This window comes from Malus domestica, chromosome 09 (genome assembly GCF_042453785.1).
Source record: "Malus domestica chromosome 09, GDT2T_hap1".
NCBI lineage: Eukaryota > Viridiplantae > Streptophyta > Magnoliopsida > Rosales > Rosaceae > Malus > Malus domestica.
This window is the reverse complement of record NC_091669.1, coordinates 29,794,839-29,819,471: the sequence shown is the minus strand read 5'-3', so window position 1 is coordinate 29,819,471 and position 24,633 is coordinate 29,794,839. Positions and strand designations below refer to the sequence as shown.

Here is a 24,633-nt window from a genome sequence, read left to right as displayed (position 1 = left end):
CTCTAACCTTCAAGTCGCTTGAAGGAGAATACTCTCTGATATGATTTGAATCTCTGGCCAGAGTATGAATGAGATTGGGGAATGCGTTCCAAATCACATTCAAGGTAATCATATAAGCACAAGACACACATTGGATAGTAGACATGAGAAAATAAACTATCAAACCAAACAATGTGGTCAAGAGTATTAGATTAGAGAAGGACCGTATTGCATTTGTAATCTCGAACTGAATAGGTTCTCTAACCTCTTCTGATTAGCTTGGATGACCATGATATGCTGCTAGGTGTCACTCATGGTTTGTGGAAGCCCTAAACGTGAATAATCACTAAAGGGAGAATTGAAAATAGTTTCAATTCACAATCGACGTAAAATGGTTTTAATCGCCCACTACCTCGCTAAAAGGAACCTAATGGATCGCAAACCATAAAAGGTAGAGATTGGAGATTAAACGGAAATGAGTAAGAATGATTAAATGGTTTAATCATTTATTTATGGCAAGGATTAATTAATATGTTAATTAATCAAACGAATAAGTTCGTTAAAGACTTTGGGATAGTTTTGGACCTTAAGGCCCAATGGGCTTCGAACGTCAAGCCCATTAACTTAAGTTGTATGACAATTTAATGAATAAAGATTCATTAAAGCCCAAAAGCCCAAAATCCCCTAAATGGCCGGCCATGATGAAATGAATTAGGGTTTTGGTTGTTTAGGTCACTTAAAGAAGTGACTATATAAATGATTTTATAGCCAAATATTCATTAAGGATTAAAAAGGGTTAATTTTGGGGGAAAATTGGTGAGAATTGTCTCTCCATTTTCTCTCTAAAGAGGCCAACACCTTGGAGGGTACATCTAGCAATCCTACTACTCCAAGGTCACTCATTTCTTCTACAATCTAACCTTGGTGAAGAGACTTAGAGGTTCTCAATTTTGGGAACTTGGAGAACCTATTCTTCCATCCAAATCCATGGATCTAAGAAGCAAGGAATGAAGGCCCTATCTCTTTGGGTGATTAGCCTTTGCTTATGCAAAGAGGAATCTACAAAGGTATTAATTTCAACTCACTTTGTTTTGAGTTGATTATTGGTTCACCAATCTACTAGGCTTTGAATTTCATGGTAATGTTTTGTTTTTGAGTGCATACAAGCATGATTCCGCCTTTAATTGTTAATTGCATGCTATATGATGTTGCTCAAATGAACATGTTTTCCCAAAAGATTTCCTTCATTAAGTACAATAGTAACACTCTTAGTCAGAGCATAAAGTCTAGTTGCAATCCAGTAGGACAAGTACTAGTTACACAGTACCAGGAATGTCATACTATAATATGGGTAAGTCAGAACTGCCGACGTCCTCTCTAGCCACCAATAACAATCTTACTTAAAACCTGGAGGGGCGCAAAACAGAAAACGTGAGTGGGCAAAAACAAATGTTTTACAAAATCATTTCATTTATCAACATATGTAACCCCTCGCTGTAAAACATGTAAAATTTTCTCATAATCAAGATGTAAGCATACACACACACACACACACACACATATATATATATATATATATATATCTCTCTCTAAAATCATAACCATTCAATTCATGCTTCACATAATCATTTTCATATGTATGCCATGCCTAAATATAATAAGTAACAATCCAGGTAATAATGATTTCATAGAAGTATGACATGTTAGCTGGAACTCCTGAGTAGTCTGTATGGCTGAATTCATAGCTCAAACTCAATCTAGCCTAAGTCACTACTATGACCTATACGGCAATATATTGCACATAAGTCGGAACCACTAAAAAGGTCCGTACGACAAGATTGGGTAAGATACAGTTATGCTCAATTCTACTTTCTCAATACTAGTTGTGCGATAATACGTTAGTCACCTACAAGTCGGAACCACCTATAGTGGTCTGTACGACAAGACTGTGCACCTAATTGGATCCAATGTGAGCATATGGTGCAGGAGGTGACATAATATACAGGCATGTGCCAACTCTCTCTGGCTAAATCGCAATCACCCGAGGTGCAGGTTTATGAGCTCATCGTTTCTCAGTCACATCTCATATATCCAACCAAACATGTTCATCACGCTACTCAATTCTTCAAATAAACTTATATCTCATTTATTTCATGTCATATATTGTATGGCTGCACCTAACATTTCGTTAGGCTGCCTACGTACCCTAAACAGGGATCAAGCCGTTCGTAGTTCACTTATACCAAACATAACTTACCTGTACTTACATGTGCCTCCACAGCACCACAATTATATATATATGCAACCATGAAATGCATATTCAAAATATAATGGCATTTGGCATATTATTTCAAAGCATATTTTCATTTAAAACACATTTCTGGGAATTATATCACGTATATAATTGTATACTGAAAACAAAAGCCCACTCACTGATAAGTCGAAGGGTCTTAGCCCCCGATTCGCCCGTGGATACACTCGTCCTCAGGATAAGTCTCACCTATATGCGAATAAACTATAAAAACGTTATTTTAAAGCACATAGACAAAACTAGCTAATAACTTCTCATACATTGCTCAAAATGGGTATATGAATATACCACAGTGATCAACTCAACCTCACGAACATCTTGATATTTTTAGAAAAAATTTCCTATAGCTCACGCGCCGGGGAGGGCACGGCCTCACACGCGGCCCACGCGCATCATCTTCACCTCCAGACTCCGGCGACCGTCAACGGCACCAGAAACTAGGCAATATTTCAAACTCCTTAATCTCACTCATTTCAAACTCCTTAATCCCGAAACTACCAAGTATCAATCAAGTTCATACCTTCAAGAGCCCACTGAGGGGTTCATGCTAAGACACCCATGCTGGAGCACAAGAGCTTCCCTCCACCCAGGAGACCAATCACAACACAACACATGTCAACGTCAGAATAAAAGCTCATAGAGTCCCACATCAACCACGGACGAAAGCTCGAAACTCTCCTCAACTATAAAAAAGATTATTCTCCTACAATTTATCTCTAATGTTGTTATTGTACTTAAACTAGTCATTAGAACCCACTAATAATGAATATGCTTGAACCTATATATTTGTGTAAACCCTTCACTATTATTGAGAACTCCTCTACTCTGTGGACGTAGCCAAGCTTAGGATGAACTACGTACATCTTGTGTTTGCTTCCCTATTTCTATCTCTTTACATATTATCTTCACCAGTGACTAGACCAACCGAGCAAAGGTCACAAACTTGACACTTTACGTTACTCCAAAGTTTCACTGATTTTGTGCATCAACACATATGGTAACCCTTGTAATTGTGTTGTTGTGTGTTTGTAAAAGCACGCTTATTAAATATGTATCGAGACTAAAATTGATAATAGAATTGTGAGTCTCTACTCAATAGTGGTTGATGTCAGTCTTGCATCACTCCCTATAAGGGCTGGGGCCAATCAATTACAGAGCATGGAGATAAATTGGTATTTGCTGTTGCAGGTTCACCTTGAACGAAAACAGGTAATTAACGGATCCAACCATTATCTACCCGGCTTGATAAGTTCCAACCCAAAACCGCAATTTTAGTTCCTTTTTTATCTTGCAAAGTCCAGTCCTACTACTCACCTTCGTTTCACTTGTAGTAAATTCATTTCTCTTTTTTTTTTTTAATACATCAATATTTTTACATTAAGGAAATGAAGAGTTCGGCTAAGCCACACAATAAAACCCTAATTTGGTAACGAATTCACCATCCATAAGATTCAAACCTAAAGCCTCTCACTTCAAGGAATACCAACAGACCGTAGTACTGAGTATTTTATTTCTCATCTTTAACAATAAAAGAAATCTAAAAATGGTTGAATCACACCCCGAAAATAGGATGTCCTGAACTTTCTCAAGTAAGGCATCCTTAAATTTCTGATGTCTTCTACAGTGTATCAAAACATTTATAGATGACAGAAAAAGTCTTTCGACATGTAAGTTTATAGGTAAAATGTTACAAATGTTACAAGTCAACAGATGCAGATCTAAACGGGAAATTTATAGATAAAATACCAACATCAGAAACCATTTTCCATGCGTAGATGATCATTCGCCTCCCACTTGCCTCTTACACGAGTCTTCCACAATCAACTCATCTACTCCCCAATCTTCATAACTGAAAATTTCACACTCGATTAAAATGTTTCGAAACCACTGCAAAAGCAAAATATACAATGCTTTAAATGAAAACTGCACCTTCCATCGGGCAGGTAGCAGCAAATGGTGAAGGGTACCTTCCGCTCACGAAGCTCCTTCATAGCAATCTACGCAATTCATAATAAAAGAGATCATACAGCGTAGCATATGGGAAAGCTACCCATTGTATCATTAGAGTACTAACCATTTGAGATCTCGCAAGTCGGATTAATTACCATACTTGTTTTCTTATGTTCTATGGAAAATCATTCACAACATCACAATACGGAGGATGGTATCCTAATATACGGGTAATCAACTTCTCTATAGAAGCAAAGAAAGCCAAAAGTAGAAAGAGAAAAACTGAGCTTCAATGTAAAGTGCGCTCATGTACTTCAATTTTGCTTTTAAAACTAAGGATTAATGTACAATTAGACGCTATATAAGGATAATACGCACATAGTCACAAGTCACAACACGCCATTTCGGGCCATTTTCCGAGAGTCACACAGTGGCACAAGCCCTCGGAAACTTTTGGGTTTCTGATTACAATTGCATTGTGCTACAAGGTTTGGCCGTTCTTCCATTTACCTTTGGCTCAAATTATAGAAAGGAGTTGTTTTGAAGGCACATGGAAGCGGATCGAAAATCCAATATGTAAGCACTTGTTTTGTGCACATCCATAGTAAAGCAGCAGATTAACATAGTAATAGTTATACTTTCTATGCATTTGTCGAATAGCTTTCGAACATATATAGGTGTAGGAGAATGGTACCTCACGTGGGTCAGTCTCACCCTGCAACTCAACCATCACAGGGGCATTCATGCTGCTCATCACAAATATAAAATACCCATTCAATCAATTTGCAATTCAAATTAACCAACAACAAAGATTCAAAACTGAAATTGATATAGAAATATACCTGATCTGCACAGCACGAGTGCCTAATATTCTAGCACGTTCATATTTGGTCATAAATTTGGATGTTCTTCGCGGTCGTTCCATCGGGGCTTGTTCTTCTTTGTCATCATCTTCAATGGCATCGCCTGGAAGATGTTAGCGTTCTCCGCATCCACATCCTCTTCTGTGCCTTCCTGTCCATCATCCAATTATTCCTCTTCAAATTTATTCATTTATAAAACAATATTTACACTAAGGCCTGAGGAATAAAATGGTATCCATGAAATTCACACCTAAGACCTCATAGAATATCACCAGACCGTATTACTAAGTTGCAGGTTCAAATCTATTTCTTTTATTTGTCAATACATACAAACTTGTGCTCCAGTAAATTTGTTAATCAGAGATTTTAACAACAATTATCGTATAATTAAAAGAAGCAGGAGACAAAATTAAAGTAAAATCCTCACCTCAATTTCTGGCTCGACTAGCTCATCCTCGTACCCAATGTCCATTTCGTTGTAATCGTCGTCCGCCATGGTTAATTGATGGTTTCTATGTCACGCTGGAGAAGAAGAAGTAGTAGAAGAAGCAGCAGCAGCAGCAGCTGGAGGCGTCTCTCAAAATCGGAGGAAGGGACTTTGACCTTATTTATATCAGAATTTATCTTGGCGGTGGAAGACTTTTCAACCCTTCAGATTATGCCACGTCTGCATCGACCTTTTTCCTACTGTTTTGTTGGTTACTTGTTATTTTAGCTCCAGGCACCATAGGGAGAGGTTAAAATCACAGTTGCAGTTTGATTTTATGTTCACGGTACCGATCATATTCATCAAATCATATTGATCCCGAGGTGGGCGGGGTAGGAGAGGTCTATCATTGGAGACTAACTTTTTTTTTATGGTTATCCTGTTGAAGCTGATCGTTATAAGTCTTGGGATTTGCTGCAACGTCTTAAGGAAACTTCGTCATTACCGTGGTGTTGTTTGGGGGATTTTAATGAAATTTTTCAAACAGTTGAACAAGAATGGGGGGTGATGTTCGAAGCGAGAGACAAATGGATGGTTTCCGGAATGCTTTAGCTAATTGTGAATTGCAAGACTTGGGATTTATTGGCAACAAGTTTACTTGGGTAATGACAAGGAATGGTGGTATTAAAGTTAGGTTGGATAGAGGGCTGGCTACACAAAAGTGGACTTATTTCCTGGATTTAAACTTGTCTGTTTGAAGCCGACATCTTCGGATCATATTCCGATCTTGTTAGAGTGGGAGGTCAGGCAAAGAGCAAAGTTTAAAAGGAGTTTTCGATATGAAGATGGGTGGTCAGTTCGTAAGGGGTGTGAGACAGCGATGCAGGCAGGTTGGTCTACTAGCTGTCATGGCTCTCCTATGTTTCAAGTTATGGAAAAAATCAAGGCGACGAGAGTTCAGTTGTTAAAATGGGTGAAGAGCTCGGAACGTTCCATTCCTTGGGAAATAATAGTAACGGAGGATAAATTGCAAACTTTGTTTGGTAAACCGTTTACTAAAACTACTATTGCTCAGAGGCATGATTTGTACACTCGTCTACATTCTTTACTTGCTCAAGAAGAGGCATTCTGGCAACAAAGATCCAAAGAAAATTGGTTGTGTCTTGGGGATCAAAACACCAAATACTTTCATCAAAGAGCAACTAGAAAACAGCGGCGGAATGAGCTGCATGGATTGTTTGACGAGGATGGGCAATGGCAGGAAAGTAAAGATGGTATGATGTCGGTCATTGTTAATTATTTCACGAAGTTGTTTGATTCAACGGGTGTAGTTGATGTTTCGGAAATTCTAAGATTGGTTGTTCCGAAAGTCACGGATGAGATGAATCAAGGTCTTCTTGTGTCGTTCTCTAATGAAGAAATAAAGGAGACTTTGTTCCAAATGCACCCGACTAAGGCACCTGGGCCTGATGGAATGATACATGGGTTTTATCAAAAACACTGGGCAGTTGTTGGTTCTGGTGTATGCGACAGTGTGCGACATCTTCTTTCGATAGGGAGTATGCTTCGACAAGTTAACTATACGCATGTCACCCTTATACCTTAGAAAGTAGATCCAACTTCCATGACTCAACTAAGACCAATTAGTTTGTGTAATGTGATTTACAAAATATGCTCCAAAGTGCTTACATATAGACTGAAAGTGGTATTGCTGGATATCATTTCACCCTCCCAAAGTGCTTTTATTGTTGGAAGATTAATTTTCGATAATTGATTGGTGGCATCAGAAATTGCACATTTTATGAAGTGGAAGAATAGTGGTTGGAATGGTGTGATGGCTCTAAAACTGGACATTAGTAAAGCTTATGACCGCATCGAATGGTCTTTCCTTGAACAAATTATGCGAAGGTTGGGTTTTGCCAATAAGTGGATTACCTAGATCATGAGGTGTGTCACGACGGTTTCCTATTCCTTCAAGCTCAATGGGGAGCCTGTAGGTTTTGTCCAACCTAAACGGGGTATAAGGCAAGGGGATCTGTTATCCCCGTTCTTGTTTGTGATTTGTGCAGAAGGTTTATCAGCATTGTTGGCTACAGGGGAGTTCCAAGGTTGGACTAAAGGTACAAAGGTATGTAATGATGCGCCAAGTATTAATCATCTTCTCTTTGCAGATGATAGTTTTATTTTTGCAAGGAGTACATTACAGGATGGTTGTGAACTAAAGAATGTCCTACATACTTATAAATTGGCATCGGGGCAAGCTGTTAATTTGTCCAAAAGTTGTGTGTCGTTTAGTGCAAATGTGAATGAAGTGGATGCCCAAGTGCTTGCTAATTGTCTGGGTATGAATAGAGTTAATTACCATGATTGTTATCTTGGATTACCGAAGAAACAGACATTTGCTTATATCAAATATTGCCTTTGGAAAAATTTAAATGGATGGCGTGGGAGTTTGTTAAGCAGTGCTAGTAAGGAAATCTTAATTAAAACTGTTGCCCTAGCAATACTAATGTATACCATGCAGACTTTCTTGCTTCCGAAGATGTTCTATGATGAGTTGAATCAGATGGTTACCCGATTTTGGTGGGGGAAAGAGGTTGGAAAGAGACGTATTCACTGGGTGAGTTGGAAGAAGATGTGCAAGCCTAAAAGTGAGGGAGGGTTGGGATTTAAAGATTTGTATGCTTTTAATCTTGCTTTGTTAGCTAAGCAAGGTTAGCAGATCATTCAACAACCGAATTTTCTTATGTCCAAAGTTTTTAAAGCTCGGTATTTCCCTAATATGGAATTTTTACTAGCTCCAGTAAAATCAAATTCCTCGTCCTGTTGGAAAAACATTGCAGCAGTTAGTGTGGCCCCCACCACATCCCGGCCTCGACTCTGCCATAGCACTATATTGTCCGCTTTGGGCCCCGACCACACCCTCACGGTTTTGTTTCTGGGAACTCACACGAGAACTTTCTAGTGGGTCACCCATCATGGGAATGCTCTCGCCCAAACTCTCTTAACTTCAGAGTTCCGATGGAACCTGAAGGCAGCGAACTCCTAAAAGGCCTCGTGCTAGGTAGAGATGGGAATATACATATAAGGCTTATAAGATCCACTCTCATGGGCGATGTGGGATGTTACACTTTGATTGGAATCACTCCATAATTCATTTGTTTGATCACTTTTTACTTAAGAGAAGTCCAATATCCTACATTGAAAATATAATTCAAAGTATCAAATTTCACACAAAATAACCAATAAATTCATACTAAGAGTAGGGTAAAATATCTAGTATAATATCGACTCATCAATTCCCCCCCTCCCCCCCACAAAAATAAAAACTAACTAAAGACTTGAACAAAAATTGAGTAAGACAATTTTCACTTTCAAGTTCTCAGTGATAGAAAACGTTAAAAATTAGAACATCTTTTCAAAAGTTCCAACTAACCCCATCATAGAGTCTAATTCATTTAAAACTACTTAAATTCATGAATATCCTTTCGTGTAAAGTGAACCAACATAGTTAAGGAAACTCGACTAAAACTCTTACCACCATCATCTTTATTTAAGACTTCACACTTTTGTATATTTAACTTTTTTTTTCTTTTTCTTTCTTCGATTTTTCTCATTCATTTTTTTTTATTAACAGTAGTGGTCGTGCAATGCCAGTTCCATTAAGCTTTTGATTCAACCCATGTAACGAGTTTTAGGTCAATGACTCACAAACCATAAGACTTTAGGGCACTAGGTGTAGACACCCCTAAGGACTTACTAATTCGAGCTGAAAAGGTTACGAAACCAACTGACCATCCTACCACATGCCAAGACTCTATTGTTTGACGCGAGAATCATTGTTGATTAGGTAGGACTGACCCAGTTACTGAGTACAATCTCGGGTGAAACAATTATTATTTTATTTTATAACAATAACTAACTTTACTTTACTTAGAACAAAAAATAAAATTAACTTAGACGAAAAATAAGTGCTTCAATGTCACTCCCCACAAACCATGTTAGTGTGAATGTGTAAATTTTCAAGTGTAACTCATGAATTATTGTCTAAACAATAAATAGAAAAGACTCTACTATGGGATTAACCTTCACCATGTCCATTTGTTCTAACCTTTAAAATAATCTATGGATATTAACTTAAAAAGAATGAATTTTTTTTTTTTGAAAAGGAAAACTATGGTCTATAGTATTGTACACTGCTTCTTTATTTCTTCCCCAATATACTTAAGGAAAACTATGGTCTATAATACCTTAACCGGACTTAGATACGGAAATTGTCATCTAAAAGATCAAATATTCCATTGAATGCATTGAAATCTCTGAACAAGATTGCTTGTGGTTGATTATGAATCCCTAGTCATCCCTTGCAAACACTACATAACGACTATATTGTGCACTTACAAGTGTACACCACTCTCTAGGCAAAGATATTATCGAACCAGCGGATGATTTATCAACACCTGCCAATGGATACTTTAGTCGTATAAATTCTCAACTAACATTGAGTACGTTGGGAAAATTGCCAAGGATTCAGACACATGCTTTATGGAATACACACCCAATTTTGGTGGCAAATTTGGTTGGAATATGCATTTGAATTTTTTGTGTTGTGATGCCTTCATTGTATTGAACGCAAAGTTGGTTTTAACATGGTCTTTGCGAGCGGTTGAAGATGAATCCAGATCCTCTTTGAGAGGATCCCGGGAATCCGTGAATCTTGTCCGTTCATCGTACATCATGCGGTCACAAATTATTTTAATATTTTGATTTAAAATTAAACACAAACAGTACCTGATAAAAACTGACTGCACGATGTACGATGAACGAACATGATTCACGGATCCCCAGAATCCTCACCAAAAGGATTTGGAGAGGATCTTGTTGGGTTGAAGATAATGTTCTCTGTCTCATCGCCAACAAGGCACTAAGGTACTATTTGGCACACAGACGAGACGGAACGGTACAGAACAAGACGAAACAAAATAGAATGGAGGTTCCATGCTACGTTTGGTGTACGCAAAGGCCGGAATGGAATGAAGGATTAAATGACAATCATACCCATCCACTTCGACGAGTTCGACCTTACTTGAGCCACCATCGATGAGTTCAACGTCATCCCTCACATCTTCCGCCTAATCCTCGTCGTCCCATCCCTCGAGCGACGGTGTTGGCCACGTCCTGCGAGTGGGTGGTCTTGAGGTTTTCGAGGCGGAGGGCGACAGTCTCGTCGTGGGACTAGCAGGGAAAAGAAGGCGACAAAAGGAAGGTAGGGTTGGGTTCGGATGGGTTTACTGGGATTGGGTTAGCCTGGGTTGCTGGGTTTATGGTGGAGGAGGAGGAGGCTACATGAGAAAAGATAGGGTAGAAGAGAGGGAGGCTACAGGAGATAGGGTAGATAGCGAAATTAATGAAAAAAATGAGGGGTATTTTTGTTCAAAAAGACTAAAATTTGTTCCACAAATTGTTTCCAGGGGGCAGGGTGGCACAAAAAATTAACTAAAATTTGTTCCACAGAACAACGCGTCTCAAGCAAACTGGCACACCAAACATGGGACGAGTGCATCCCGTCCCACTGCGTTCCATCCTATCCCACGTACCAAATGGTACCTAAGCGATGCGAGCGGGCGCTCTGCACTCTACGTTTGCTAGATAAGGATTAAGGTTTTTGTCAAATTTTCCCCTTTTTGGTTGAATGGGTTATTTTCAAGTTCATTTTAGCCTAAAAGACTTGGTTGTGTCTAAATTGCAAGGATTGTTCTTTTAAAGGAAAATATACACATTCAAGTTTCTTCAATCTTTGCTTATTTGATCCTACAACAATACTTATTGTTACTTTTTATTACAGGCGATATTATTATTCAAATAGAAGAAAATTTCAATCAATTAATTTTAAGGAACATAGATACACTAAGTGCCATAATATCATTAGTTGGAAACTTGAAAAAAAAATTCAATCAATTATATTATGATACTTGTTGTATCGAGTCATGTTACCGACACAATGAAAATATTTTCATTGATAAAGAACTCCAACTACCAATTCAATCGACAATTCCACATGCAAACACCAACATTGTTTTCTTTTAAAATTTTAATGTTTCCGAAAATAAATCAAATTAGAGATATTTGTCGATTTGCCTCCTGAACTTGTATAGAGCTATCAATTTCCCTAAACTTTAATTTTAGCCGATTATCTCCTAAACTTTTATAATTAGCCAACTTCCCCTATAAACTTTAACTTTAGCCAATTACTACTCTAAAATATATATATATATATATATATATATTGAAATAGTTACTGGAAATATTATAATTAATCAGGGTCGAGGCCAAAGTAGAAGTAGTACAGAAAGCCATATAAGCTAACCATAACAGACCGAACATTAAGGGAAAGGACATCAAACAAGAGGCAGAGAGAACTCCCGTCCCTTTTTGCACAGTAATGACATCAAACTAATTAGGTTGGGGGACATTGAAGCCCATCCTTGTTTAGAACACCAACAAACGAAGATGGGGTCGTTGAACCCAAACTAAGTCGCACATCTCCGCACCAGTATGCGACTCTACAAAATCCGCCACTCCATTAGCAGATCGAGGAACCCAGGACCAGACGCAATTAGTGAAATCATCACCAACCTGCAGAATCCCACTTAGGATAGGAAAAACCTTCCATTTTGCAGACTCCATTTTTCCACCTAAACACGATACCAGGTCCAGCGAATCCGATTCCACTATCACATCACATCCAAACACCCCTTGGACCGAGCAAGCACGCAGCCTTCAAGAATTCCTAACGCCTCAGCCTCCAGTGCGCTTTTGGCATAGATTTGCTTCTGTCTTGCAGCCAAACAATCTGAGTTGGAGTCACGCATAACCACTCCCACGTGACCAGGAACATCGAGACGACGCCAGTTAGCATCGACATTAACCTTAATAGAACTCGACCAACAGGGTTTAGGGCCAGGCACACTTCCAGTGATCAAACGGCTTGTCCGCGCCACGTGGAAGGCCGTCATAGCAGAGGAAATGGCAAATATCGTTTGTGAATGTGAGGGAATCACATAGTTGAACACAGCATTACACCTCGCCTTCCATATAAACCAGCAGGTGAAAGCAAGGCGCGATAGAGCCGAGATCCGATCCTCCTTCGTTTCAAAATCTCTCTCCAGAATTCCATTCAGAATTGATCCCAGGCTAGAGTTAGATTTAAAATTTTTCATCCATCCAATTTTTCAATTTTTTTTTTTTTTTTTTTGCCCTAATACATTGTCATGCGTTGTCTATGTGATCAAAATGTATAAAAAAATTGCATGAATGAATTTTTTTTTTATAAATTTAGCGTAAAGGGGGAAACTGACTATTTATAAAAGTTTAAGGATAATCGGTTAAAATTAAAATTCAAGAGAAAAATTGACTAATTATAAAAGTTCAATAGCTAATCGGCTAAAATTCAAATTTAAGAAGGAAATTAACACATCTATACGAGTTCAGAACAAATCGACATATATGCCTAATAAATATAAAATGAGGGCGCAAGTAGTCGATAAAAGTCCCACCCCAAGTTCGATCTAGGGTTAGGGTTGAACAAATTAAGGACACAAATTGGAATTTCGAAATTCGAGTGCAGAGAGAAGAATGGCGACGACGACAGCGAATAATTTAGGGACAGTGACGGCGAAGAGAAAGCCGGTGTTCGTAAAGGTGGAGCAGCTCCAGCCAAACACGAACGGCCACACCCTCACGGTGAAGGTGGTGAGCTCGAAGCCGGTGAAGGTCACCAACAAGAACGGCGGTCGATCATCTTTGTCGTCTCGGCCTACTCAGCCCGCTCGCATCGCTGAGTGCCTCGTTGGGGACGAGACGGGGACCATTCTCTTCACCGCTCGCAATGACCAAGGTATATAATTCATGATTCTGCAAGTGGTACCATACAAGTTAATTATCTATTTACTGTAAAATGTGAATTATGGTATATATTATTTGGATTTGTGTTTGGTTTTTGATGGGTTTTAGTAAGATTTGAGTTGCATTTAACTGTTTCATTTACGGTAAAGGAAATCCAATTAGGATTACAGGGAGAATTTCTGTTTTGGGTTTGATTTGATTCATTAGAAGTTTTAGTTAAATGTCTGCTTTTGGTATAATGTTTGATTCTTTGGAGACCAACCTATGATCTCTAATCCTGCTATCGGTTTAGTATGTTTAGGGCTCGTTTGGTAAGGAGGATTGAATTGGAATGTATAACTGTCTAATTTCAATCTAATTTGAAGGTAGAGGGGAATGGTTTTCATTTTAAGGGGATTAGACATGAACAAAACTTCTCCCTTCTACTCACGCATTTTGGGATGGGATTGGAAATTTGGAATGGATAACTTTTCGTAATCCATCTTCTGCCTCCAAGCTGGCCACAAAATTTTCATTTCTTCTTCGTACCTTGAAATAGTTGCTTATTCATTCTAATCCAAGCTTCCATATCAAATGAGGCCTTATATCTTGGATGGACAATTTGGTACAAGGAATGCTAGTTGGGACCCAATTCGATCAAATAAAGTTATGTATTTCTGTATGTATTTGTCTGCAAATTGTAGATGGTTGCCTATTCTGTTGTTGGGGACTGTTGTTGGTTTGTTTTTTGTAATGCAATGTAATTGATGACCTGACGTTATATGTGCAGTTGACACTATGAAGCCAGACACGACTGTGAACCTGCGTAATGCAAAGATTGACATGTTCAAGGGGACCATGAGGCTAGCAGTCGACAAATGGGGACGTGTTGAAGTCACCGAACCAGCTAACTTCCAAGTTAAAGAGGATAACAATCTTTCTCTCATTGAGTACGAGTTGGTTAACGTTGAAGAGTGAATGATGAGTGTTTTGTGGGAGTGGATACTGATGAGGTTACTAGTAAGAGGTTAGTTAGATATGTATGTGTGCCTAACCATTAATGTAAGCGAGATGCAACTTGTTGATGTGCCTGTCTTTCTGTCTCTGGTCTTGCGATTGCCGTGCTTTTAGTTTTAGAGGAGTGGGTCTGGGTGGTGATGTAATATGACTAGGGCATGATTTGGAAGTTTTGAACGGTCTCTTTTGTTGTTGGAATTGGAATCTGGAAACAACTCCGCTAGTTGTATTTAATAAATCATGCATTGTGTACATCATTTGCGTATGTCTTTTGCCATCAAGTATATAGTTGCTGTTGTATTTGTTTTCTGCAAACAAAAAAGATTTTCTTTTCTTTTCTTTTCTTTTTTCTTTTAAAACTTTGATGAACTGCGGCCAGGTTTTGGAATTGATTTCAAATCAATCTTTACAAGAGTGCGTTCGAACGTTTGAAAAAAAATATATGTTTGTGTTTTCGTTTTCATATTGGCAAGGGAGTTGAATACCTGACCTCAAGCCGACTGAGGTATTGTTATCTTAGGGGGTGAGTTAATTTGGATTTCATAGGATTTTAATAGATTTTTTTTAAGTGAAAGATTTGAAAGGATTTTAATAGATTCACAATATTGTATGGACTTCGTTCATGGATTTCCTAGGATTTTAGTTGACTCCTACAACATAAAATAAATTTCTTTCCTAGTTCACAATCTGAAGGGAGCATATACGTATATCTATTGATATAGAAATACAAACCAATGAAATATGTAAATGGAATGGATCATTGAGAATATTGATCCAAGAGTTCAAAATCCTAATTTGACTACCCTATGATTTTTAAAATTCACATTCAAACTTCTAATTGACTACACTCTAATTTTAAAGTCTATTAAAATTCTATCAAATCCTAATTTGATTACACCCTCTCAATATGAGTATATGTTCAAGATCGGTAACAGAAAAAATAAAATCCAGGACAATCTTAAGTTTAATATGTGAATACGGACCTGGATTTTCCGAATTCGATATTATTAATAGGATATGGATTTTGATCCTTTGAGTCCGATAATTCGAATATAGTTTCTATCTCGTAACACAGTCAACTTAAATGTGACCTTGTGTTGACTAGAATTAACAATGATTTATTCGGCTTGATATAATAAAATTCTTTTTATCTCCTCATCTTTTTCTGAAGATCATGAATAAAGAATAATTTGAGCATCCAGCAAGTTTATTAATGAGATTTTAATTTTCTCAGTGATTAGAGTATCGCATTTTTCAAACAAGGATAGTGCTATTTACTCTTTTTTACTGTTTATACACCCTTCTTAATTTTGATCATCGGAATCGAATAAATTGAAAAAAAATCAAACATATATCAAAAGTGTATAAGAGAAAAAGGAAGCACCGCAATAAATTCGTGGATTCCTCCTAATCATGTTCTCACTCCCCTTGGAACCCGAATATACAAAGCTGAAAGCCTAAAACCTGAACTACCAGTTGTATAGCTATAGAAATTACACTCATTCAGTTGGCTTCAACACTCTCTTTTATTCAGAATCAACACAGCCGCCCTCCACCCCCACGCCCACCCCCATCCCATCAAGAGTTGAAATACCAACGCAACAAAGCTACATGAACTTTCTAAACCCAGCCCTAGTGGCGGAGGGCAAAACCAAAAACGTCCAATCAATCTTGGACATCATCATTTGACAACTAAGAAAACGTTAAGAATTCCATTCAAGAACTTGCAATCAAAGAAGGTATGCAAAAGCAATCATCACAGGAGAGATGAAAAGGATGATGAAGGTAAGAATATATGAGTAAGAGGGTACGAATTGACGAGACAAACTGTTGAAAATAGTAGAGTTCAATAATTCAAAAGAAACTAAATTAAAATCACATCTTGTTGACTACCATCACTAACCACAAATTCAAGTGAGATGCGAGTGGGAGAACGCTACACAGGAGGGGAGGGAAAGACAATGTATGAGTGATGAGGACTCTGGCTATTTGCTGCTCTATTATAAAAAGTGGCCAAATGAAATGTAAGCTCAGGATCGGAAAACACTGTTTATTGCGCTTTGAGTTTGGAGAAAGGATTGATCAGCAGCATTCCTCAAGAATCTGCGCACGGATTGAAAAGGAAGAATAAACATGTCAGCTACTCGAGAAATCTGCAGGGTTCTGGCAAAACCATAAAAGAAGAGGCAGAATTGGAATGCAAAATCACGTAGCCCCTAACAACCTTTGACACTTTCTACGTAGCTTAACTTAGATCATGGATCATTTATGAGCCAAAATGCTTGCAAACCCAAACTTGAATGGGCGAACATGTTCCTCACCACTTGATCAAGGATTACAAAGCCCAAGGTTGACTTGAGTATACCCCAAACTCCACTCACTAATATTCATCCCTTCTACCACAACATAATGCTAAGATAATTTCTACAAATCGAGCATAAACCCAAACATAGAACTGGATTCTTTTAGACTAATGGCACTGGAAGGGCTTATATGCTTTAAAAGGTGGAAGCTACTTTTTCTTCATATCAGAAACCATACCACCTCATGGCCCCAAATGCAAACGATTTTTCTTCTAATAAAAGAGCAATGAGAGAAATAGAAAATTTGCTAGACATGATTCAAAGCCACCAGGATTTAAAAGAAAAAAAAATACAATAACATGCAGAGAAGATTATATATTCATCTGGACAATGTATTCATACAATTCTTACATATAATATTCTCCTTGTACTCAGACCCCCCTCCCTAAAGGGAAAAAGGCGAAAGAGCATAAAAAATGAGAAGGTATTTCAGAACAGATTCATGCGGTAAGCATGCATTATTAAGCTTCCAAGACATCATTCTCTTCAAGTGCAATAATTTTGAACAGACTTCTACCGAACTCACTGGACAAAGATCATGCATCATCGTTGCAAGCTGATTAAATACAATGACTCTTTGGTCAGTAACATCAATGCAAAGGAAACAAATCAAATATGCCGCAATACAAAAGATTGCCACTTTATAAGTGTAAAGCAGAAACACAAGGGAAATGTCTTTAGGACTTTAGAAAAAAGTAACCAAGTCTACTCGTTGATCTAGGTTTAAAAGCTCAGAACATGCAACTTATCTCTTGTGCAGCTCATTCAAAACTCCTAATTACCAGCAGTCACTGCCTTATAAGTACATAAAACTTCCTTGAATCCTTGGAACATTCATCACACATCATCATTGCAAGCTGATCAAATAAAAATGATCAGTACACTAATTTTATGATTATCGTGGTTCAAAAATTTTTAAACTCCATTTAAACATGTAAAACATTCAGAGCCCAGAGCATGTAATATTTATCACCCTTGAATTTGGCACTTTTAAGTTAAAAGAGTAGAGGAGAGGTGACACGGAAGAAGCAATGAGAAGAGCAGAGATAAGATTTCACTTGGGTGCATTTTCTTGTAACTTTAACAATAACAAGATACAATCTCATTAAAATACAATTTCAAATCCGTCTTCAACAGTTTACCTATCATTGATGATTCAATATCTTAAAAATCTCCATGAATTCAAACACATGTAGAGTATTTCTCAATACAACTGATGCCATCATAAAAAAAACTGCCATGAGATAACTCAACACATCTAATGGACTCCAATAAACTTTTCCTCAATAAAACGTCTACAAATTTAAAGAACATAAAAGTTCTCCAATCCATCTTAAAATCTTGAAATTTTAACAAATCAAAGTTACTCCAATATTGCTTCTTGATCTTCATCTGTCTTGGCCTACAGCAATAAAAAGAGGTATTTTGCACCTTTCACTAATATGTAGGAGTATGGGAAGAGATATTGACTTAGTTATTAAGACAGAAATTGAACCAAAAAAAAAAAAAAAAAAAGCGGAGAGTTAAAATCCTCCATATTGAGCTATTAGTACCTAAGAAATTTGTTCGTGAAAGTTAAAGACCACAAAACTTACTTATTGAACATCTTGTATCATGAGAGACACATATGATATGACTCTGCAATGACAATTCAGAATTTATGGATTCTAAATATCTGAACCCAACATAAATAACCACTAACTTACCAAAAAAGGAAGAAAACGATATCAAGGGACCTTACAAGTGTTCGCTAGATACCTAATTCGAGAATAAAACCCCAACGATTAGGCAGCCAACAAACAAACTACTTCTTTGTTGAAACTTGAACATAATGAAGCAAAGCTGCTCCTAAAAAATATGCAACCGCACCAAAATCCTAGCAGGAGGAGGACTAAGAAGCACAAGCAGAATAAGAGTGGATGTTAGCACTGGCATAAAGAAATCCTCCCATCTCGTCGAGTGTCTATTCTTTTGTTAGTTCTACTAAGATAATCTAAAATGATCAAACTCCAATATCAGCGTACAAATGAGGCACGATATTACAAAAATGGATGGACTTGTTACACAGAAACATAAGTATGTGCTTATGTAGAAATAAAAGTTGGATACTTCCACAGAAATAGTCCCGTAAGTTGAATGCTTCCATCAAATCGAAAAATATGTCAGGGGATTACTTAGAAAGCATTCAGATTTCGATTTTTGACAAGTTTATTCATAACAGCCACATTGAAATGGAAACGACACGAAGTAAAGAAAAAGGGATATTTCAATGTCAAATTCAATTTCAATTTCGATCCTATTGCACGAAACAGTAGTTTTACAGTGAAACCAAAACACAGTAGCAGTCACCAGAAAAATAAGCAAATTCAGGAAGAAATTGGTGAAAGTGAGAGTGAGAGTGAGAGTGAGAGTGTACCTTCTGAAAGCCAGCCATAACTGTGGCGAGTGACAGAGAGCATTGAGTTCATCAAAGCCGAAGCTGTTGCAGTGTGGTAGGGCAGCATCGACTCCACGCAGAAGCTCAATTGAACAGGAGACCGGAGAGCGGGAAAAGGAGAAGAAGAGGAAGCCCGCTTCGCGGCCATGCGAAACGGGGAACGGGCGGCTTTGGCTTCGGGGGCGAGACGCGCAGCACAGACAGAGCTGCGGCCGGCGCAGGAGCGGAAAATGGATCTGGCGGCTGCTGAGGTGGCCATTGATTCTTACTATTTCTCAGAGGAGGAGGATTTAGGGTTTTGGATGCTTGCCACTCACACTCGGGACGTGTTTGAGAGTTCGGTCTTTTTCATTTTGTTTTGAGTAATGTTCTTATTTATTCTCTAAATTATTATTATTATTTAAACAACCGTCTTTTTTTTTTTTTAAGGAAAACTAATAAAAAGTTTAAAAAAAATTCTTTTTCAACGAAAAGTCATTTTTAAATGTATAGTAAATAGTGTCAGTTAAAGGTAAAAATGTGATTTTTCGTTAAAAGTGAACAATTGTTAAAACTCCATTTTTTTTAACAAGTTTTAAAAAGGAGAAAATGTTGTCTTACTACCGTCTAGTGGTATTCCTTTTTACTTATAAGTGACAGGTCTTAGGTTCGATTCTTGGTAAAGACAAATTTGAATTACATTATTACTAATTCATTGCAAGGCTTAGCCTAACCCCTCTCGTAGATAATATCGTTACTTTTATTGAAAAATTTATTCTAATATAAAATGACTTTTAAAGACCTAAAGACCAATCAATCATGTCTTGCCACATAATTATTAGTTATATTGATTCTTTTTAAACAAATTATTAGTTATACTAATAAAAAAAAAACCTAAAATATCATAAATAAGAAAACGAATAAAATATCATGAACCCCACAAGCTTTCCTGGGGAATGAAGTTTAGAAATTAAACTTATCAGGAAGAGGGGGAATTGGGACTTAACAAAGCAAAAGCCTCAAGGCTCGCAATAAAGCGCATATTGAGGAAGATATGATCAAGCTTCACCAGAGAGTAGAGCAAGTTAGTCTTTAAGATTATTATAATGTTGAGGTAGATGAGGAGAGAAGCTCATAGTCTAGATTACATTAGGGGACTCACGGATCCGACACTCATTGAATTTGGACCATGTTTGGTGTTTTGGAACAATTTGAATACCTACCATATACTGAATTTGGAGGAATTTGATGTTAGGGAAAGCCAGTGCAACACCAAACTATGAGTGAAGCTCTTCCAATTTAATCACACTCTCTCTTGTGTGGTACGAATTCAAATTGGAAACGATAGAAGTTGGGTACTGGAGCGGTTTTCGAGACGTGGTAGTGTTGCGATGGTTGGCGATAGAGGAGGGGCGCTAGGTGTTGGGGATTTGGGAAGTCAGTAGTGACGGTTCTGCAAATTTTATAGGGAGAGGGCTGCTGCCTTATGGTGATATTTGGAGTTATTGGGTATTTTCATTTAGTGATAATTGTTTTTTTTCATAATTTTTTTAAAGCAAGAAAAAATTGAAAAAGAAATATGTAGGGTAATTTTGAAAATAATGGTGGGTAGAAAAATAGTTGATTGTTGCAGTCACATTTAGAATATGAATGTGATTGTGTAAATCCTAGGGAATCTAGGAAAATATCTTATATTCCTATTAGGATTAGATTACCTATTAAATATTATAATCCTAAAGGGAAAGGTTTTACCCTCCATACTACTATAAATAAAGGCAGAATGGGGTGAATCAAACACACCTCACAATTAAATCAATCTATCTTCTCTCTCAATATTGCCGAACACCTCTCTCTCTCTAAACCCTAGATCGTTCAATCAAATAGGCCTACAACACGTTATCAGCACGCTCTTGCCATAAGCTGAGAAATTAAAGCATCGTTGAAGGAGGCTATCATCCACCAAATTCAAAGGCTTATCCGTTTTCTGCTAATCAGGTACGCTTAAAATAAAAGAAGATACTTGAAACGTCCACGAAGCATGAAAACATTCCCCATGATGCATGAACCCCTCTATGTTAATATTTTCCTTTCGATATATATATATATATATATATATTGTATATGTTCATATATTTGTTAATATATATATTTGTTTCATGCATCGCACAATTAAATTGTTATGTGGAATTTGTGAGTCAAAGTACAAAATTAAATTAGAAGCATATTTAGGGTTTTCCTAAACCCTATGGAATTTTGAAAATAAAAAAAGGGAAATTGGACATAATTTGGCACCACCTATGCGGCACAACATTGGCAGCAGCCCTCTGGGCTTTGCTGCACCTACATGGACCTCCAGGCTTTCGGCCTGCTTGAGTGGAATAGGCATGCAGCCCTAGGTCCCTCTTTGTGGAGGCTTGCAACCTTCCTAGACCTTGACCAAACCCACGACAAGCTTTGCTTGTTGGGTTCTTGTCCCGCACACACCCAGGCCCGCATACCTGTTACCTTTGGTGCTAGCCCACTCGATTGGGCCTTGTTTCCTTGCGGTTCGCAACATAGAAAGCTAGCCTATGCGGCTAGGCTCCCATTCGAACCCACATGCCAGCCCACGAGGCTGGTCTTTGTCCACCCGTGCCCAACCAAAGCCAGCTTTTTGCGCTGGGCTTTGCGTGCACCCTTAGCCCGCTTCTCGAGCCTAATTTAATGGGTCTGAAGCATGCTACCACCATCCAAAGACCTTTGGGCCTTGCCTTATGCTTAAGGCACCCAACCCGTGCCCCCTAACCCACGACACCAAGCCCAAATATTTGTAAGGCTATATTTTCGATCCAATAATATTATGTTAATATTATTTAGCTTCTACAATCGACCATGTATGGCCCAATTTATTGAATTAATTAAAAGTGACCTGCAATCTATTAATCTGATAATGAATCCAAAATTATTGACCTGAATATCACTTTTGGACATTAACGATTCAACAATTTATTTTTATACTCTGAACTGTCACATACTTTTGTAGTAACGAAGCTTTCACACTTGAGTTCCCGAAGAACCTCAAATCCACTACACTTAGTTAGTATATTGCATTCTGTGTTTCTTGCAGGAACCTCTCATTATGAACTACTTGTTCATAAAACTAAATTGAAAGTTTCAAATTTAGTGCATTTGAAACCTGAAGTTTTCATTCAAAACATACCACATGAAACCCGTAGTTTTCATGCATAAATTAAACCACTACATGTCTATAGAACTTGTATATTATATGATATAGGTATATGGCTTACCATATGACTAATCATGTTTTCTCCCTCCGTTTTAGGGACATGTCAAATTTGAACAAGCTCAATTTCTCCACTCTAGAAGTCTCTAGAAGAAACTATCTGAAGTGGGTTCAAGACGTGAAGCTCCATCTCACTGCAAGGCACCTATCGCCGACAAACCTATTGACGAAGCTCAAAAGGCTGCTGCAATGATCTTCATCTGAAGACACATTCATGATGCACTGCAGACTGAGTATCTCGCTGAGGAGGACCCACACACCCTCTGGCTTGCTCTGGCCGACCGTTTCGATCACCAGAAAACATATACTTGCCTGAAGCAAGACATGACTGGCAGCATCTTCGCTTCCAGGACTTTAAGTCCGTGAATGAATACAACTCTGAAGTTTGTAGAATTCATTATCTGTTGAAATTTTACAAAGTGGAAGTAACCGAATCAGATCTCTTAAAGAAGACCTATTCGACCTTACATGCCACCAATATTGTCCTGCAGCAACAATATAGGACATAGAAATTCACCAAGTTTTCAGATTTGATCTCTGTTTTACTTTTTGCTGAAAAGCAGAACCAACTTTTGATGAAGAATCATCAAGCTCGATTCACTGGCTCGAATGCCGCACCTGAAACGCATGCGACCTATTCTACCAGCCATAAACGATGAAAGAATCGTTGTAGCCGTGGCAATGGGCGGCAAGCCCAACCACAGGCCTAAGGTCAACAACGTGTTGCACCTAAGGGAAGAAATGTGACACAGCAGCGTCTACCACTCGCCCCTAAGGTCCCAAACTTCAAGAATAAGGGTAAAGCTCCCATTCAGGTTGCTTCTACTGAACTGGACATGTGTTATTGTTGTGGATCAAGGGATCATTGGTCACGCGTATGCCGAGCTTCCCCTGAGACTATAGCCAAATATCATTCTCGTCGTGAGTCTAACTTTGCACATGTGGATCATATGGAAGATGCAACTACATCAATGAAGATATCAGATTTCTAGGAGGTGTCAACACCTATGGATGAATAAATTAGACATGTTTTTAGGGTGTTTACCCCTAGTGGCCGAACCCACTGGGAGTGGCCGGCCCTACCCCCTATTTTGCTAGGTTTATGGTTTAATTTTGAACAATTTTTCTGTGTATTTGGAATAATTTGTTTGGTTTTGGTTTGTTTTGAATTATGGATTGTTATTTGAATGGATATTATTTTCTCGAATTGCTTAATTGAATGAATGGACTTATATTTATACATGTGACCAATTCAATCAATTTATTTCTAGGTATGTCTAGTAGGGAAGTTAGTTGTCTGGCAGATAATGCAATCATGCATACCATCTTGCGTGAACGACACTATTTTACTAACTTAATACCCAAGAAAGCTCATTTGACAACTCTCTCAGGCCCATCCAACCTGATTGAAGGATACGGAAAGGCACGTATCATGTTGTCTAATGGTACAATTCTGACCATTAAAGAGGCACTCTATTCTCCAAGTTCTGGAAGAACGTTGTTGAGTTTTAGAGATATTCGAGATAATAAATATCATCTTGAAACCACTGAAGATCATGGTTCTGAATTTCTTTGTATCACTTCGTATGAATATGGCCAGAAGCATATTCATGAGAAGTTGGAACGTTTGTCGAATGGGTTGTACATCACAACCATTCGCAGCATAGAAGCCCATAGTATGGCCGACCCTATGCCTGAGTTCTCGGACACTTTGTTGCTTTGGCATGATCGTTTGGGACATCCTGGATGTGACATGATGCACCGTATCCTCAAATCTTCACACAGGCATAAGTTACATCCCTATGTTGGACTCCTACCATGTAAAGCGTGTTCTTTAGGGAAGTTGAATACTCAACCCTCATATACAAAGATTATCCCCCCTAAATTTCTTCAGAGGATTCAAGGGGACATTTGTGGACCAATCTAACCAACCTGCGAACCATTTAAATATTTTATAGTGTTGGTTGATGCATCGACAAGATGGTCACATGTTTGCTTGTTGTCCACACATAACGCCGCGTTTGATAAACTCCTAGCTCAAATCATTAAGCTAAAGGCTCACCACCCTGATTATCCGATCAAGTCGATTCGACTGGATAACGCTGGAGAGTTTACGTTATAGACTTTTGACAATTATTGC

The 24,633-nt window shown here is 38.1% G+C and overlaps 3 protein-coding genes and 1 pseudogene across 9 annotated transcripts; 2 read left to right on the top strand and 2 right to left on the bottom strand.

Annotated features, from left to right (window-relative positions):
• Positions 1–3,834: 3,834 nt before the first annotated feature.
• LOC103444463 (DNA-directed RNA polymerases II, IV and V subunit 6A-like) lies at positions 3,835–5,676 on the bottom strand (annotated as a pseudogene).
• A 411-nt stretch (positions 5,677–6,087) lies between these two features.
• On the top strand, positions 6,088–8,249 carry LOC139187894 (uncharacterized). The gene is made up of 4 exons (XM_070804511.1): positions 6,088–6,192; positions 6,291–7,062; positions 7,600–7,658; positions 8,055–8,249. Exons 1-4 carry the CDS (start codon positions 6,088–6,090, stop codon positions 8,247–8,249), a joined length of 1,131 nt encoding a protein of 376 aa, XP_070660612.1.
• A 3,799-nt stretch (positions 8,250–12,048) lies between these two features.
• Positions 12,049–14,683, top strand: LOC103421979 (uncharacterized protein At4g28440). Its single transcript, XM_008360018.4, has 2 exons — positions 12,049–13,427; positions 14,205–14,683. Exons 1-2 carry the CDS (start codon positions 13,166–13,168, stop codon positions 14,390–14,392), a joined length of 450 nt encoding a protein of 149 aa, XP_008358240.1. The 5' UTR covers positions 12,049–13,165; the 3' UTR covers positions 14,393–14,683.
• A 1,562-nt stretch (positions 14,684–16,245) lies between these two features.
• On the bottom strand, positions 16,246–19,604 carry LOC103421980 (protein NUCLEAR FUSION DEFECTIVE 6, mitochondrial-like). Of its 7 annotated transcripts, none has more exons than XR_011571485.1 (3): positions 19,211–19,604; positions 17,146–17,651; positions 16,246–16,534 (listed from the first exon to the last, which is right to left on the bottom strand). XR_011571485.1 is itself a non-coding variant. In XM_029108500.2 (3 exons), the coding sequence occupies exons 1-2, from the start codon at positions 19,488–19,490 to the stop codon at positions 18,545–18,547; spliced, it is 288 nt and encodes a 95-aa protein (XP_028964333.1). In that variant the 5' UTR covers positions 19,491–19,587; the 3' UTR covers positions 18,059–18,196; positions 18,501–18,544. The 7 variants fall into 7 exon arrangements, 5 of the variants coding, with proteins under 5 accessions (XP_008358244.1, XP_008358241.1, XP_008358242.1 ...); XR_011571486.1 differs by having other exon boundaries at positions 17,146–17,350; positions 19,211–19,587; XM_029108500.2 differs by lacking the exons at positions 16,246–16,534; positions 17,146–17,651 and adding exons at positions 18,059–18,196; positions 18,501–18,552 and having other exon boundaries at positions 19,211–19,587.
• Positions 19,605–24,633: the final 5,029 nt, after the last annotated feature.